This window comes from Panthera uncia (assembly GCF_023721935.1).
Source record: "Panthera uncia isolate 11264 chromosome B2 unlocalized genomic scaffold, Puncia_PCG_1.0 HiC_scaffold_25, whole genome shotgun sequence".
Classification (NCBI taxonomy): domain Eukaryota; kingdom Metazoa; phylum Chordata; class Mammalia; order Carnivora; family Felidae; genus Panthera; species Panthera uncia.
Genome location: NW_026057581.1, coordinates 3,344,424 through 3,362,528, shown reverse-complemented (window position 1 = coordinate 3,362,528; position 18,105 = coordinate 3,344,424). Strand labels below are relative to the sequence as shown.

The following is an 18,105-nucleotide window of genomic DNA, read 5'->3' as shown; positions in this document are numbered from 1 at the left end:
ACATATCAAAACATTTCTTCCTTCCTAGCAGTAAGACCTAAAAAGCCTTCCATTCGCAACAGAAACAAGCATACAAATCGGGAATAAAGGTACAGGACTTATATGGAGATCAATAAAAAATTAGAATACATAAATAGATCCCATTATTTAATACTTTAATAACAAGGACATATTTCAGTTTTGTGGTAGAAATGGACGGATTATTTAATAAATGGTGTTAGGACAACTGGTCATTATCTGGAAGAATGTAAACTCAATTCTATCTTAAACAACATAAAATTCTAGATGGATTAGAGACTAAATATTTTTTAAGAAAGAAAAATTCTTTGAAGAAAACCTAGGCTGCTGAATGAATAATGGTGGGGTAGGGTTCAGTCTCTTAACCAAAATGGAAATCTAGAAGCTACAAAAGAAAAAGATACGCTTCTAACTAAAACGTTTAATATTCCAGATTTTATATACAGATCTCCTTTTATAGAATACATATAAATGGAAAACACATCATAAACAAAATATGGGAAACAATGCCAGAATTAGAAAACTATCTGCAACACAGGTGATAAGAAGGTTCCTGTCTCTCCTATATAAAAAAACAGAATGGGGCAAGAGACACAAACTGCCCGATGAAAAAAAGTGAGCAAAGGGACAAGTAGACATTCTCTGAAAAGCGTATTCAAATGACTAATAAACCTAAAGGAAGGATGCACTAGTGACTATAATAATGCAAATCAAAAGGACAATGTGAAATAATTTTATACCTGTTAGACTGGCAGAAATTGTGACCACACCTTGATAGCTGGAATGGATGAGGGGAGCTCTTTTCAGGATAGGTCAGCACCAACCCAGACATCAAATACACTCTAATCTAGCAATTTCGGTGTTGGAACTCTGTTGCACCAGGGTCAGTAGTGGTAAATGGAAACCGTGTCAAAGCTTATCAATAGGAAACGGGTGAATAGTTTATGTTACGTGAAGGACCTTTAAAAAAAAGGTTTGACTAAAGGGGATTTTTGAGAAGTTTTGGTAAAAAAGTTGCAATGTATATAATAACACCGTTTTGTAAATAACCCTGGCCGAAGACCAAAATGAACAGTCATGCCTGTGCAGGACGGGTGCTTGTAAAAGAGTTCAAAGAAAGCACAAACCAATTTGAGGGAGGAGCGCATGGCCGACTACGGGATAGTGGGAGCCCAGCAAGCCAGTGCAAAAAGGAAAAAGATCATCTGAAAAATAGAATTCGTATGGGCACACGTAAAAAGAAATCTTTACGGAGCTGTGCTAAGTAGTAACCCTGGGTCATACTGTTTTCTCCTCGGATGTGAAAGGCGGGATTAACATCGGAATCCCAGAATTAATTTAGAAAAACCTTTACAAAGGGGCAATTCTGCGAAAGTGTTCACTACTTACTATGGTATATAGCACCGCCAGAATGGACAACCCTGCGCGCAGGGAAACACCACGTAGTTAGGCTACAGAGTGGCTTTTCCAAAACCCAGCCAGGGCAGCTTCGTTTCCTAGACACAGACAAGCCCGATGAGGGCTTTTGGGCTTATGGCTCTCAAATTCCATTGCAGCCAAGCCCCTTGGTCGTGACCTCGGCCAGAAACTCGCCCGCAGCTTGCCCCACGCTCAAGGGCCCGCAAGACCGACCTGCGCTTCCAGAGCTCGGGCGTCTCGGCGCCGCGGGAGGCGTGCAAGGCCTACCTGGCGGGGCTCCTAGGGCTCCTCGAGGACACCGGCCTGCGCGCCATCCACGCTAGGGCGTCTCCGTCCTGCCCCGTCCCGCCGGAGGACGTCCAGCTGGCGAGCCGCGGGTGCGCAGGGCGTGGCCAAGCCCTAGGTTGCACTGATTGCCCGGAAAGGCCTTCTCCAGGGAACCAATTTTGGAAAAGGCCGCTTTTGCACTATTGTCCACACCACGTCCCTGCTTTGAACTCAACCAGGAAAACCGAGTGGTCGTGGCACACGCTTCCAACCCGGGCCACGGCGGGGCTGTCACGCCTCAGATAGTTCACGTGGATGACAGACTAGCTTGGGGGTGTGGAACTTCGTGGCAGGGACGCCAAGTTCCCCCACGTACTTCTGGTACTGAGCAGGGACCTCGGGTAAAACGAAGTACTAGGGAAGGGGCTCTAGAACCGCCCCACTTGAAGCCCCTTCAAGCCCCAGAACCCTAGTCTCAAGTACAAGGGCCTAGCTCCCTGTAGCGAGAACTCCACTGTAAGGGACTGAACGCGGGGCAGAAGTTGGCGGAGACCCCGGCAAGAAGGCAGAAATTCCGCGTAGAAGCCTAAGGACACATGTACTAAAGCTCTTTCCCCGGAGTATGTTGGTGGCTCTTAAAAGAGCCGTTGGGTTATTGGAAGAAGCTTCCAACTCGAACCTTTACTTCTTCTTGGGCGCTGCTTTTTTGGGCTTGGCAGCAGTCTTTGGCTTGGTCACCTTCGCCTTGGCCGCTTTGGGCTTCACAGCCTTGGCTTTGGCAGGGCTCTTGGCTACTTTCTTAGGCTTCACGACCTTGGGCTTCTTGGGACTCTTGGAGGGCTTCTTGGTTACAGCAGGCTTCTTGGCCTTTTTCGGGGTCTTGACGGCTTTTTTAACAGCCGCCGTGACCTTTTTGGGCTTCTTAGAGGCGCCCGTCACCTTGGCTTTCGCCACCTTTGCGGGGTTGGCCTTGGCCTCCCCAGGGGAGGCCTTCTTGTTGAGCTTGAAGGAGCCCGAGGCGCCGGTGCCCTTGGTCTGCACCAGGGTGCCCTTGCTCACCAGGCTCTTGAGGCCCAGCTTGATGCGGCTGTTGTTCTTCTCCACGTCGTAGCCGGCGGCCGCCAGCGCCTTCTTGAGCGCGGCCAGGGACACGCCGCTGCGCTCCTTGGAGGAGGACACGGCTTGCACGATCAGCTCGGACACAGAAGGGCCCACGGGCTTCTTCTTGGCGGCGGCGGCTTTCGCGGGTCGCTTGGCCTTCTTGCCCGGCGCGGGCTTCTCGGGGGGAGTGGAGGCGGCCGGAGCGGGCGGCGCGGTCTCGGACATGCTGCGAGGGAGGCGGGCAGAGCCAACTGCAGGGACCTGGCGGGACAGGAAGACGCCGGAGACGGCGGCGCCGCGTATTTATAGGGCGGGGCCGCGCTGTGATTGGTGCTCGCCCCGCTCGCCTCTCGCCCCGGAGCGCCGCCTCTCCGCCGGGTCCCTGTAGCCAGCCGCGCGCGCGGGCGCGCGCGGGCCCCAGGCCGCCACCCCGGCCGCTTCGGGCACGGAAACTCCGGGCGGGGAGGGGCCGGGCTCTGCGGCCCCCGGACCTCAGCGCGGACCGCAAAACCGGCCTCATCTCGGGGGGCGGAGGGAGAGCTGTTTGTAAACGGGGTCGTCAAACAGGAATCCAAGGAGCTTCAGCTGGGTGTTGTCAGGGGCGCCTGTTTCTAATTAGTAAATGTGAAAGGTGGCGTCTTGAGTGGCGGGAGGGAGAGAGGAAAGCGGGGTGTGCTTGGGTTGGGGGTGTGTGTGTGGGTGGGTGGAGGCCTCATCTTGCAGGTTCGGGACCAGCTCTCATCAGTGCCGTGGCCTTGCCGGCAACGCCGAAGACTGATACGCCTGCACCGGGCCTTTTGTGAATTTCGGTCAGAGGAGTGTCGTGGGAAACACCAGAACTCACGCGGCAGCTAACACGCAAACCGCACGTGCAGAAAACAATATACAAGTGTGATTGCAACTTATGTTTACAATCCAATTGCGCTGCACGAATTCCCGATGCCTTTTCATCCTTCCCACGCAACCCCTACCAGCGGCCGTTCCCCTTTACCTATCACCTGTTCCCTGTCAGTATGTCGCATTCACCAGACTTCTGAAGCTCAAAACCAGACAAGGGAGGGGCATCAAATAAGCGCCGGGAGGACTGTGGGGGCTTAGGGTTCCTTGTGTGAAAGCGAGAGGACACAACTCCTTAGAGCTGTAAGGAGCATTGAAAAGTATCAACACCGCTAAAGCGATTTCACATCGTGCAGAAACATGAAAGAACAAAATGCCTCTCACGAGAGGCTCTGGGCAGTCGCCTGGCGGCCGGGAGAAGACAGCGGCGTCTCATTCCCGCGCTGCGCGGCAGAGGTTCTCAAACAAGTCCGCGCGGGCCTGGGTAACCCGAGCCTCCCTGCTTCCCGCCAACCACCGAGGGGCTGGTTGCCAGCTTACCGCCAATAATGTGATGTTCCCACGTCCATCTTCCCTACCGTTCTCGACCGTTTCCCATTTTCCAGAGTCCAGGTTTTCAAAACGCAACACGTAATTTCTAACAGTTTGGAAGGGAACGATCTGAAGCTAAGCCTTTGAAGGATAGTCGATGACACTAACAGGTACACAACTTTCCTCCAAGAACGGAAGGTTTCGTAAGTGAAACAGTTTTTGAAAATCAAGCTTTTCTTAGTATAATAAGTGAGGACTCTAATTAAACACAGGTGTTTAAAAGAAAATGCTGGATTCAGGAATTTAAGCAAAGGTTCCCGACTCCTGTGTAGCCATTGGATTCAAATAAAATAGCGAATTTTCCACCCAAATGAAGATGCTAGATTGCTTAATGGCTGATCAGTATAAAAGACTCAACCAATCAAACGGTAGAATCTGGTATGCCTACTCTTAGTACAAATCTGTCACATTTGATGCTTTTAAGCTTGGAAGAATTTTTAAAACTGTAAGGTTAGGCCTTGGCAGTGGTAAATTTGCCCTTGTGGCTCTGATTTCCACTTGATCGGAACGAGGACACGCCTCCTCCTCAAGGCTCAGAGGTCGGTACTGGAGAGTTTAGTCACTGCTATTTTACACCTGGCAAAATGCACTCTAGGCTTTAGAAGATATAAGGCATATGAGACACATAAGAATGCTCCACGCTTAGAAGTCAGCTTTAACATTTAACAAATAGATTCCTGATTACAGGAAAATTTCTGTAAACGCTAGCGTAATTTGATTATGGTTGATTGTCTTGTCGGATTCAAAGGAGTTCCTCAACTTAAGCATTACAAAAGAATCACATTTTTGAAAAAGATTTCAGAAATTTGTAACCTGATATCGGGTTATTGAGCAGGGACTATAAAGAGTACGTTATTGCGGACAATATTTCTCAATTTTTGCTCCCGAAGAACTAAAGAAATATAGAGCTTTGAAGCGATACCAATGAAGTCCATGTCTAGTTTTTTGAAAGGTAAGGTTCAAGGCATTTCATTCAGACTGAAAGTCGGAAGTGGAAGAAACAAGACCTTGGAAAGAGCTGAGGATAACGTGATAGCCAATGAAACTGCGCAGTTGTTGGAAAATCCAGAGATACACCAATCAGAGCCTGTAGCCTTGTAGTTAAGCATTCCTCTCATCCAATCACCACACCCTACGTACTATAAATACCGGCAAGTCGGCCCGACATGTTTGTGCTGGCGTGGTATGTCTTTGTAGGTCGTTTCTGCCATGGCTCGTACCAAGCAGACAGCGCGCAAGTCGACGGGCGGCAAGGCCCCGCGCAAGCAGCTGGCCACCAAGGCGGCCCGCAAGAGCGCGCCGGCCACCGGCGGCGTCAAGAAGCCGCACCGCTACCGGCCCGGCACGGTGGCCCTGCGCGAGATCCGCCGCTACCAGAAGTCCACCGAGCTGCTGATCCGCAAGCTGCCGTTCCAGCGGCTGGTGCGCGAGATCGCGCAGGACTTCAAGACCGACCTGCGCTTCCAGAGCTCGGCCGTGATGGCGCTGCAGGAGGCGTGCGAGGCCTACCTGGTGGGGCTCTTCGAGGACACCAACCTGTGCGCCATCCACGCCAAGCGCGTCACCATCATGCCCAAGGACATCCAGCTGGCGCGCCGCATCCGCGGCGAGAGGGCTTAACGCTGCCGGTTTGTTTTGAAATTCAAACCAAAGGCTCTTTTCAGAGCCACCCACGTTTTCAAGTAAAGTAGCTGTAAAAATCTAGCTCCACAGTTTAATAGAACTAGCTGCACTTAAGAGTTGAAAAACTAGGGATCGACGACAATTTGACGGGTTACAGTAGTAAATTTTGTCCAGACATTTCCTGTATTTGCGAACAAAGTTGGCTCTTTAAAAGGTTAGGTCCTAACTAAGCCGGTTGGCGTTTTAAGAGGAACCCGAAAGGATTGGTCTTTGAAGAGGATTAAATATGGCCTATTGCGCATTTGTGGAACTGGAACAGTATGGTTTTACCAACTATAACCTGTAAGATAATTTCAAAAGCCTGGTTTTGTCATTGACCAAACTACCCAATTTACATTTATTTGACCTTGGTATTTTTGCCATTACTGAAATTTACTGTGAAAGACTGCCTTTATTCTCTGCCAGATTATTTTTGGAATCAGAACATGAATTTACTATAAATGTAGTTTAAAACAATGTAGCCCAGTTAAGAACACTGGTCAAACTGGGTTCTGACCCACCCCTCTCCCGCCCCTAGTTCCTGGGGCTTGGAGGAGGGGTTAAGGGAGGGGACTGTTGCGTCACATTTCCCGCCTGCGCGCTTTCCATTCTCTGTATCTGCAAGGGGGCGGGGGACGTAGTTATATAAGGATCGGCTCTCGGCTTCTTTGTCACTTACTGTTGGTTTGCTTTCCTGAAAGCCATGTCTGGCCGAGGCAAAGGCGGGAAGGGCCTAGGCAAGGGGGGCGCCAAGCGCCACCGCAAGGTGCTGCGCGACAACATCCAGGGCATCACCAAGCCCGCCATCCGGCGGCTGGCCCGGCGCGGCGGCGTCAAGCGCATCTCCGGCCTCATCTACGAGGAGACCCGCGGGGTGCTCAAGGTGTTCCTGGAGAACGTGATCCGGGACGCCGTCACCTACACGGAGCACGCCAAGCGCAAGACGGTCACGGCCATGGACGTGGTGTACGCGCTCAAGCGCCAGGGCCGCACCCTCTACGGCTTCGGGGGCTAACTTGCCGGGTTTCGCCACCAGAATGTTTCATTTCTCAACCAAAGGCCCTTTTCAGGGCCACCCAACTGTTCACAAAAAGGGCTGTCCCAAACGAACAGGGCACTTGAGCCTACCAGCTCTGTAGTCTACTTAGAATCCACAATATTGACACCGAAACCCAGAAGGTTGTGGGGTTTTGAAAGGAAAACTTCAGTTCGATAGTCGTTATGTGCCAAGGTAACTCCCTTAGCTCAATGGTTTATTTTAACCCGCCCCTCTGTTCCCATTCACCGCATACGAGCAGGGGAGTAGTGATATTCCAAGTCAAAAGTGAGGGATAACCAAAGCAGGGTAAGCAACTTGGCAAGGGATTCCAGGAACAAAGAGGAACATTATCCAATCAGCAAGTCCCATCCATGGTTGTCAACCAATCAGAACTGATGATCTCATGTGCTTCCCCCCGCCCCCAGAGGCGAGCTGGCTTGGGGGATGGGAAGGCTGACCAGAGACGCCAAAGCCTTGATTTAGGAATTTTAAAAATGTCTTTTTGCGGATTGTGAGATAGACCTTATCTATTAAGCCCTCTATCAGGTCCCAAGAAGAGTACTGAAGTTTTTACCAATAATAGGGAGATTTGTCTAAAAAAAAAAATTAAAAATATAAATAAATAAATAAATAAATAGATAAAATAAATAAAACAAGAAAAACCTGGAAATGGTGGGCAGGGGAGGAAACCAGTTTCAGACTGCCAGAAAACCCAGAGAGCACTGGATTCAGGGGAAATTAAAATCTGGCTAATGGGGGAAAGTGCCTCATTCACTGTCAGCACAGCCCTCTGCAGTTAGCCATGCTTTTTTTTTTTCCTTCCTTCCCAGAGAAATGGAAATTAGGGTGATGGAAATGTGCATTAGATAGTGGGGATGGATGTACAATTAAGTAGATATACTAAAATACATTGGATTGTACACTTCAAGTGTGTGTGTGTGTGGGGGGGTATATGGTATATACACTATATCTCAAAATCTAGAGAGCAGGCGTGAGAGCGTGTGCTGACTGCAGCCACCGTGTGTTAGCTTTAGCCAATGTCTCTCCTAGCTTTTTAGGTCTCCTTTTCCACCTAATAATTGTCCTCCAAGATTTTTCCGGGAATGATAAAAGTACCTAGCCTGGCTTAATTTAAATTGACAATGGGGAGGATTCAGAGCTGCGTCCTGGACCGTCAGAGGACCAAAATAGGCATGGTTGGGAGAGTGGTCACTTTATTTCCTTAGCTGGTGTTCCTTCAAGAGATATTTGTTGACCTCATGTGACGTGCCTGATACTGCTGTAGGCAGTGGGCAAATCCGACAGAATTCTCTGTCCTGGATCCGGAGTATATTAGAGAGGTGTGTGGATGCAGATTTTTCCATACGGGAGGGGAGGTGCGGTGGCTATAACAACAGACATGCCTGGCTTCTGTTACGGTTGGCCTAGCTTATTCACAGCCTTACAGACAGCACCATACCCATTTGTCACACTCACTGGCCTGGGTGAAAGCCTCTGAGCCTTCCTCCGTCCTAACACTCTTGAAGGCCTTGTTCAGAACAAAGATACTGCTGCTGCCCGGTTTCCCACTCAGCACCATTCCTCAGATCTAGGTAAGTCAAGGAAGAGTAGAAGGAGAATCCATCATGGCGGCACTCTGGTGAGCCTAGGGTCTTGTGTAGAAAATTCACGCATGCATTCGTTCAACTGATAGGGTACAGGGCATGCTATTCCCTGATACGCCGCCTTGGCATATTAAATATGTTCAACTCAAGGAGCTTGAGCGGCAGAAGCAGGAAAATCATCCCGACACCTCCTCACCGCTTGTAACCCCCACTTCTCTTTTTCCCTGAAAGCAGAAGATAAATCTCTTCTATGAAAAGTACCCTGCTATACCAGGAAGAAGAGAAACATCCTTACCACTGGAGATGCGGAATTCAGAGTCAAGAAGTCTGTATGAACAAACCCTGTTACTTCTTTACTCCTAGCCCAAAAGCACTTTCTCTGTTCTTTAGAAACGTATTGTCTAAAAAGATATAAAAGCTTCCTGCTCTGATCACTTCCTTGAATCTCAGATCTTTGTGGGGGCTCCTGTACATCTGTATATAATTAAATTTGTTTTTCTCCTGTCAATATGTCTTTTTTGTTGCAGGGAGGTCCCAGTCAAGAATTTAGAAGAGCAGAAGGAAAAATGTTTTTCCTCTCCCTCCACAACAAACCCGCATACCTGTTAGCTCTCAGCCCTGTTCTAGGAGCTAGGGAACATCTCAGGGACAAAACAAAGCCCCTGCTGTCACAGGATTATATTCTAGTTGAGGAAGACAGGACCACAAACAAAATAAATATATAGCAATATGGGTGGGGATACATATGCTATTTTAAAGAATGAGCAGAGGGGGTATTCGTTCACATAGGGTGGTCAGGAAAGTTCTCTTTTCATAAGAGGGCATTTGAGCAGAGGCCTGAATGAAGTCTGCAGCCATGCAGCATGTCACTCTATGTCCAGTGACAGCAGAACATGCCACACAAACTATGTGCCTGACATCAAGATTAAAGGCACTGGGAAAACAAACAGGTGCGAGAAAAGCACTCTGACCTCTCCTTTCTCTTCCTGAAAGCAGGAGAGAAAATCCCCATATGGAAGATGTCATCCCTCTACCAAGAGGAAAGTCATATTTTTGCCACGTTGGATCATCAAAGCTGGGAGAACTCTGTACAAACCTTGTAAACTAATGCTTATCTTCCTAGTTACTTCCCCACAATTAACTGCCCGGCCGCCAGCCCCCTTGCCTTGTCCTGTTTTCACAGTTTACTCTTCTTTGTCCAGCTCGGTACATAAGTGTTCAAGTCCAATTGCTTCTTTGGGTGTTCATTTCCTTAGGAGGGCGCCTTTGTCCCGGAAAACACATTGGTGTACCTCAATGACTATATATAAAGATATATATGTATTCATGTAAATATAAATGAATTGTATGCTCTTTTCCCATGAACCTGTTTTATGTCAATTTAATTCTTAGGCCTGCTAAAACCCCTAAGAAAGCAGAGGTAAAATTTTATCTCCCCTACACCAGAAGATACTTCTAGGAAGAAAGAAAAATCAGGACAAAGGCTCTGAGCCCGGAACATGTTTGCTCAACTCCACAAGCAGCAAAAAGGTCAGTGAGGACAAAGAAATGGGAGAGTGAGTGAGGTGAGAGGGTGGCCGAGGGCCAGATCACGTAAAGCCATCTTGGGTAGACTGACAAACTCATCCTGTTTGCTTGGGACTTTCCCCAAGGTTGAGCACTGAAAGCTCCCTATCCCAGAAACCCCTCCAACTCAGGCAAGCTGGACTTATTGGCTACTGTGCTTGTAGGCTGTGACAAAGACACTGGTTTTTATTATGAAGAAGGAACACCGCTGGAATGTTCTGGGCAGATGGTGGACACGACATCTATTGAAAGGATCGCTCCTTCTGTGTGGCTGAGAAAAAAACTAGCCATCAGAAGTGGAAACAGAAAGACTAGTTAGGACTCATTATGGTCATCTGGACAAAAGGTGATTGTGGCTTGTCCAGGAGTAGAAGCAGAGGATGTCGGGAAAGGTGCTCTGATTGATTTGGAAGATAGAGCTGACTGGGTTGGATGAAAGTTAAGAGAAAGAGCTCAGACAGGACCGCATGTTTTCTGAGCTGAGCCCCCGGAAGAATGGAGTTCCATCTATTGAGGTGGGGAATACTGAAGGAGGAACAGATTTGGGGTTTATGCGTTAAGATACCTAATGTGGACAAGTTTGAGATGTCCATTAGATATTCAAGTAGATATATCAGATATACAGGTGGATATGCGACAAGCTTCGTTATGAAGCTCGAAGTGGGTGGAAGGAAACTGATAAAATTTTAGAGGTGATAAGGCCACCCTCCTAAAAACAACCAGTGGGATTGAGAGAGAAGCTGACACTCTCACAGCCTTTAAGTGTCACTACAAGCTGGCCGGACACTCAGAGCTAGGCCATCGAGTTCTGTTGAGCAGCAACTATTTCACAGAACACAGAGCAAATCAATAGCGAGACAAAGAACAGAGAAGGGGCCAGGAAATGAGCCCAAATGCACTCCAGGTTGCTTTATCCTTTAGTAGGTCTCTATAGCAGCCCATTTATGACGGACTGTGTGTATCCCCTACAAATTCGTATGTTGAAATGTTAACCCCCAATATGATGGTATTAAGAGATTGGGCACTTGGGTGGTGATCAGGCCATGGCAGTGGAGCACTCATGAATGGAATTAGTGCCTTTTATATAAGAGATCCCAGAAAGCTCTCTGGTCCTTCCCTCTGCCATCTGCAGACACAGTAAGATAGGTCTATGAATCAGGAAATGGGATCTCACCAGACGCCAAATCTTGTCTGAGTCTTCCAGGACCTTGATCTTAACTCCCAGCCTCCAGAACTGTGAGAAATCAATATTCGTTGTTAGCCACAGAGTCTATGGTATTTTTGCTATAGCAGCCTGCACTCAGACCACCACTTCAAGGATATCCAATCCCTTCTTTTTAATTTTTAATGTTTACTTATTTATTTTTTTTGAGACAGAGAGAGACAGAGCATGAACGGGGTAGGGTCAGAGAGAGAGGGAGAAGTATCCAAAGCAGTCTCCAGGCTCTGAGCTGTCAGAACCGAGCCAGACACGGGACTCCAACTCACACACCGTAAGATCATGACCTGAGCCAAAGTTGGACCCTCAACTAACTGAGCCACCCAGGTGCCCCAATCCCTTCTGATGACAATTTATATTTCCACTCATTTACCATTACAACGTACAGTAATAAATGGTGTTGAAAGTCTTGATCTCATTGTCTTACCATTTACACTTACATTGTCTTACCAATTTTTCTTTAAACCAGACCTCTCTCTTGGAACTCAAGAATCTTCCAATTGCCTATTCAAGTATCTTCTTGTGTCAGAGACATGTTAGCAGAGTAACCAGCCAGCAGAGTTTTAAGCAAATGTCAATATATTTCTTAAGCATTAAATCAATGCTGACTATTCCGTTGTGACTTACCAATGGGAGGGCATACTTCAAAACTTTTTATAACCATGTTTGAAACGTTCATTAAAATAAAACAACCTTACATTTTTAAAAATATTTACTCATTTTTGAGAGACAGAGACAGAGCGCAAGCAGGGGTGGGGCAGAGAGAGAGAGGGAGACAGAATCCAAAGCAGGCTCCAGGCTCTGAGCTGTCAGCACAGAGCCCGACGCGGGGCTCGAACTGAAATCATGACCTGAGCAAAAGTCAGAAGCGTTTAACTGAGCCACCCAGGTGCCCCAACAACCTTAGAATTTATACAGGAGGCAGGAGGGAAACGAACCGGACAAAGGGAAGAAGGGGGAAGGTCCAAGACAGTCACCAGAGCCAGTGACCTGAGGAAGCGGCTTTCTCCCTCAGCCCCTCGAATTTGCGCCCTGTTGGAGACCTCAAGGCTGCCAGTAGCCAGAGACCTGAAGAACAGACTCCCTTTAATCTAGTAAATGGCAATTTCCCCAAGCCAAAGGCTTAGCGAAGGCGCGCGGCCTGCGGACGCAAACCTGCAATGCCAAGGCATCTTAAGCTCAAAGACACCGTCTGCGGAAGGCTGTGGGCCGACCTCACCCTCACCGGCTCCAACCCCGGAGATAGAGGTGGCGGATGCCAGCGCGGACAGGGAAAGCCTGTGTCGTCCTCGGTCCGGGCATCGCTGGGGGCAATCACACGATAACGAAGAGACTTCTCGGGCCATCCCTGGCTTCCAGAGGCGGGAGCACGCTCTGGGAATTAGTACGGATATTCACCGGAGCCTCCCCGGACCAACGCATTCGACAGCGACTGAAGCACGGCCGCCGGCCAGGATGGCCTCTTGGGGGAAAACGACGAGGGGGAGGCCGACTCCTTCCCCAGAAAGCCGTGGGCCGGGGCCTTCAGACGCCTCCCCATTGGCTTCCCTCGGCCAGCCCCTGCTCCGGATTGGCCCGCGGCCTGCGCCTCGCACTGTGCTGCGAGCTGATTGGTGGAGAGGGAGAATGGAGTCTCAGTTTATGCGTAAAACGAAAGCCGAAGCCTTAGCAGGTAGGCCGGATGGGCCTTCCAACATGAGCACAACTGGAGAGTGGGAAGGAGGAGACGCGTACAACTCTTTTGAGAGTAAGTGGGCGGCCCTGAAAAGGACCTTTTATAGAGAAAAAGTGGGGACGAAGGCTTAACCCCCGAACCCGTAGAGGGTGCGGCCCTGGCGCTTGAGCGCGTACACCACGTCCATGGCAGTGACCGTCTTGCGCTTGGCGTGCTCCGTGTAGGTGACGGCGTCCCGGATCACGTTCTCCAGGAACACCTTGAGCACCCCGCGGGTCTCCTCGTAGATGAGGCCGGAGATGCGCTTGACGCCGCCGCGCCGGGCCAGCCGCCGGATGGCGGGCTTGGTGATGCCCTGGATGTTGTCGCGCAGCACCTTGCGGTGGCGCTTAGCGCCCCCTTTGCCTAGACCCTTCCCGCCTTTGCCCCGGCCTGACATAGCTGCCTAAGCACGTTCTGTGAGTAAGTCACAGCGGTGGCCCCACTGGCCCGAAAGGCGTTATTATAAGCAGTCGTCGGACCTGATTGAGAACTGACCGCGCGGGCGGGAACCGAGGCGCCCCGACCGCACGCCGGGCTCCGCCCCTCTCTGGGCTGAGAGCCAATGACGGTGTGGGGGAGGGAACGGAGTGAGGAGTTTCAGTTTTAAGCTCTAGATTTTTCTGAAACCGTTGATATTTGTATCTGAAATTATATCTTTCCGTGAGAATGTTCACAGGGGCTAATTTTTTTTTTTTATAAGCAAGTGCTGTACTTTCTCCTTCAGAAGGGGATGATTGGGAAGGGTACCCTAGGACGCCATCCCAAAATAGGAGTGGGGAGCTCAGGCACACCTTCCCCAAACATGCCCCGTGCGTGTGAACGGTACAGTATACGCCGCCCGCACATAGGCCTGTCTGACATAAGGGCTATTTCTGAGCAGTTTAGAGAAATACCAGACGCAGGAGAATCTCTAAAACCAGAGGAGAACTCACACTTTCTTAAGGGGAATTTCACATTTATGAAGGAGATCTCAATCGGTGTCTCCCTCTCTGTGCCAGAAAGAGAAGGACGACTAGATCAGCACAGAAACTTGTCCATGGAGAAAGCCAGGCCTTGATTCTGCAGAACAACCTTGCCTTGTTTACTATCCTTTTCCTGGGAGCCCATAACTGGCTCCCTGTGCACGCCCCTCCCGCATGACATCTTTTGTCTTTAGTGGAAGATCGTATGTAACGGGGTGGCTTGGGCCTTTTCAGGTGTTCTTCTCAGTTTTTCAGAGTCTCTCTTTCCCATGTATACCTGAGGTATATATATCATTAAACCTCTGTTTTTCTGTCCTTAATCTGCCTTTTATGGCAGGGTCTAGGCCAAAAACTCAAAAGGGCAGGGGAAGTCATTTTTCCTCTATTACAGCGGTTTGACATTGTAAAGTTGCCCTTCATTTTCTTTATCTGTTAAGGTGGAGCGATGATAGTACTCAGGGAACTTTTGTAAAGATTGAAATTACCTAATGTAAGCAGAAGGCTAGAACAGAGATTGGCGCAAAGACATAAATATGGCTGTTTTTTTGTTGGTATTGTTGCTTAAAGAACCTGTCCGGAGTTAGGATGTTGCCCTGAGCCTTCATTGTCAGGCTTTTACTCGTGACACAATATAGGCAACACAGATACGTATATAATAGCGAAGTTTTGTTTTTTTTTTTTTTAATCACATTTAATAAAGTACAAGACATTGATGGATTCTGGGTTTCTTGGTTTTGTTTTCTTTTCAATTGAAGTATAGTGACTTACAATAGTATACTAGTATATAACGTAGTGAATTGACAACTATATACATTATGAAATGCTCATCATGATGTGTTGCTACCATACAAAGTTGTTACAATAGGATCATATTCCCTATGCTGTGCTTTTCGTCCTTGTCACTTATTTATTGTATAACTGGATGTTTTTCCTTCTTAATCACCTTTACCTTCTTTGCCTCTTACCCCTCGCCCCTAAACTACCATTTGTTCTCTATATTTATCTGTCTGCTGTTGTCGTCCACGCTGTTTTAGACTCCACATGTAAGTGAAGTCGTATGGTATTTGTCTTTCTCTGCCTGACTTGTTTCATTTAGCCTAATACCCTCTAAGTCCATCCATGTTGTGAATACCAAGATTTCATTCTTTGTATGACTAATGTCCCATTTTATATGCAAATGACCTCTGAACAATGCAGGGCTTGGGGGGCTGATTCTTGCACAGTTGAAAATCCAGATATAACTTGTGACCACCCCCCGCCCAAACTACCAATACCATACTGTTGATTAGAAGCCTTACTGATGACATAAAGTCTATTAATATGTATTTGGTATATGTATTATATATTGTATTCTTATTATAAAGTAAACCAGAGAAAAGAAAATGTTATTAAGAAAACATAAGGAAGAGAAAAACCTTTACAGTACTGTGTTGTATTTGTTATAAAACTCTGCAAATAAGTGGACACATGCATTTTGAATCCGTATTGTCAGCTCTATGTAAGACGCCGTCTTTATTCATTCACCTAGTGACTGACAGGCTGTTGTTTTTCTGTGCATACATGACATGTTAAATATGGTTGCCTGAGAATATCCCTAGGTGCCCTTTCCAAAGGGGCATTGACAAGTAATGTTCCTTCCTGGCTCTCCGGCAGCCGAATCTGGAGTACAATTCACATTTCTACACTGACTTCCCACTGTGGTGTTAAATCTCAGACACTCATGGATTAGTAAGTCACTTCTACTGGGATGACTGGAAGGGCTACTACTAAATCTTTAACTCTGGAAAATACACCCTGACCTTGGCCTCCTTCCTCCTCTCTTCTGAAAGTCTGTATAAACCAAAAGTTCGAGAGCCAGCAGTAGTAGCGGTGAATTTCAGCATGTGGTGTCGTATCACCATGGTGTCTGGGAAAGAAAAACCGTGTTTCATGGAGGACCTTCCAACAGCCATTTAAAAAATACAATCTGTATGTCAAACGCCTTTTTTTCCCCTCCAGCATGGCCATAGGCACTCCGCTAATAGAAAGTAATAAATGCTTCATGCAGTGATATTAAACTGTGGGCACAGCTCCCCTTCCAATATTTTCAGTAAATTTTCTTTTTTTTCCCCCCACACCTTAGCTCTTACTCCTAACATTTGTGGCCTACATCTGAGATGGGAGTTGATGCACCGACCCAAATCAGGTGGACGACCATCAACAAAAACCAAGATTCACCTGGAACTGTGAGGTTTGCTTGGATGGCTTTACATTCCTGGATTTTGATAAAACAACTTTGACTTTCCAAAATATTTGCAATATTTATGACTGAATTTCCTCCATTCTTTGATTTTAGAATATCTGCTGAAGTTGCACTTCCAAACTGGGCCGAGTCTATTCAATAGTCATGCCCAAGGAAAAGGACATTTAGCGGGGAAAGTTTGAGTTTTTATTTCAATTTTCAAGGAAATGTTAGAGTATAAGGGAAAATCACACACAGCTCGGGAAAATTCATAGCATTTCTCCAGCGCCACGTGTCCAAAAATCAACTTCTATGATCCCAGTAGCTATGATACCCACTAAGGTGGGTAGTGTTATTCCCTATTTTTCTGATGATGGAGAAATCAATTTGTGTCAGACGATACGGTAAGTGGTAACACTGCGATTTGAACGTGGGCAATCTGATATCTAAATGCTGCCCTGTGCTTCCAGTTTCCAGAGTACTCCTGCAGAAAGATTAACAACGTTATGGATTCTAGGACAGTGCTATCCTTATTCACCAGACACTGGGCAGTTTTTCTGTTGAGGGGCTCAAGTAAATGAAGACTTAGAACCAAATCCACATTCCTTGACTGGGAAGGGGATGGGGGAGGGCAGGGGCAGCCAGTCTGAGCCACTGTCCCCTGGCCATCCCACCCTCAGACAGCAATGGGCACTTGTACCTTTTTAAAGCTATCCTTTCAGGCCCTGTGCCTTAAACACCCTTTTTCTAACAGATACATAGCATATCGAGGAAAAAGCCAAACAATGTACATAAAAGCCAGCACAGCGATAAGAAAAACCAAGATATTTCGACTTCAGCTGGGGCCCAGATGTGGGCTGGGGCAGGGGACAGACCCTGGCTCAAGCCAAGGGCATCATTGAGACCTTTTACATGGATAACAAAGGTCTGTGCCAGACAATTACATGTAGGAGAGCCTGGAAATTTAAATAAAACTACAACGCAATGACACGCGTGTACGTGCGCACACACACACACACACACACACACACATACACAAATAGAAACATCCAACCTTATTACTTAGAAAAATGCAAATATTTTCTAAAGTCAAAGTTGTTTTATCAAAATCCAGGAATGTAAAGCCATCCAAGCAAACCACACAATTCAAGGTGAATCTTGTTTTTTGTTGATGGTTGTCCACCTGATTTAGGTCGATGCATCAACTCCCATCTCCGGTGAAGCCCAGAAGTATTAGGGGTAAGAGCAAAGGTGTGGGGAAAACTGAAGCGAAGCCTTTGGAATTTGGAGCTGTCATTATTCAGTATTCTGCATTGCTCTGAAGTTTGAGTTATGTATAGTGTAAACGCTATGATCTTTGAAGTGTTTCCTGATAGTTGGGGATGTAATCTAAAACTCAAATTTCTTAGAGGCAAAATTAGGCACTTTCAGAGTGGGCAGTTCACGTACCCGGCTACTGGTTCAAGGTCGTCCCCTTTTCGGAAAAGGCACACGAATATAGTCTAGGAAAATGGGTTGACAGTTTCATAGGCAGTCGGTTAAATGGTTTTCGAAAACGGACCCTTTTGCGGGTAGAAGTACCGTAAGAACAACCAGATTTCAAGTAATGCTTAGTATGGCCATGGTCACCTAAACACCATCTAAAGGTTCACAGCCACTTTTGTTGAGCTAATTGGGTGGCTCTGAAAAGAGCCTTTGGGTTTAAGGTCGGCGATCCTTCGCTAATAGTTTAGGCCCGCTCCCCGCGGATGCGGCGCGCCAGCTGGATGTCCTTGGGCATGATGGTGACGCGCTTGGCGTGGATGGCGCACAGGTTGGTGTCCTCGAAGAGCCCCACCAGGTAGGCCTCGCACGCCTCCTGCAGCGCCATCACGGCCGAGCT

The 18,105-nt window shown here is 47.8% G+C and overlaps 6 protein-coding genes across 8 annotated transcripts in view; 3 read left to right on the top strand and 3 right to left on the bottom strand.

Annotated features, from left to right (window-relative positions):
* The window catches only part of LOC125939383 (histone H2B type 1-A), a 373,771-nt gene that overhangs the window by 207,068 nt on the left and 148,598 nt on the right, over positions 1–18,105 (top strand). The window lies entirely within an intron of this gene.
* H1-1 (H1.1 linker histone, cluster member) lies at positions 1,028–3,077 on the bottom strand. The gene has a single exon (XM_049654788.1). It carries the CDS (start codon positions 3,028–3,030, stop codon positions 2,386–2,388), a length of 645 nt encoding a protein of 214 aa, XP_049510745.1. The 5' UTR covers positions 3,031–3,077; the 3' UTR covers positions 1,028–2,385.
* LOC125939375 (histone H3.1) lies at positions 5,406–5,937 on the top strand. Its single transcript, XM_049654814.1, has one exon. It carries the CDS (start codon positions 5,443–5,445, stop codon positions 5,851–5,853), a length of 411 nt encoding a protein of 136 aa, XP_049510771.1. The 5' UTR covers positions 5,406–5,442; the 3' UTR covers positions 5,854–5,937.
* LOC125939400 (histone H4) lies at positions 6,544–6,988 on the top strand. The gene has a single exon (XM_049654844.1). The coding sequence runs from the start codon at positions 6,599–6,601 to the stop codon at positions 6,908–6,910; it is 312 nt and encodes a 103-aa protein (XP_049510801.1). The 5' UTR covers positions 6,544–6,598; the 3' UTR covers positions 6,911–6,988.
* Positions 10,877–13,469, bottom strand: LOC125939399 (histone H4). The gene has a single exon (XM_049654843.1). The coding sequence runs from the start codon at positions 13,435–13,437 to the stop codon at positions 13,126–13,128; it is 312 nt and encodes a 103-aa protein (XP_049510800.1). The 5' UTR covers positions 13,438–13,469; the 3' UTR covers positions 10,877–13,125.
* LOC125939404 (uncharacterized) overlaps positions 15,440–18,105 on the bottom strand; it is a 2,793-nt gene continuing 127 nt past the window's right edge. The window contains exon 1 of the mRNA XM_049654850.1: positions 15,440–18,105. This exon is cut by the window's right edge and continues 127 nt beyond it. Coding sequence (XP_049510807.1) covers positions 17,953–18,105 — 153 coding nt within the window. The 3' untranslated portion in view covers positions 15,440–17,952.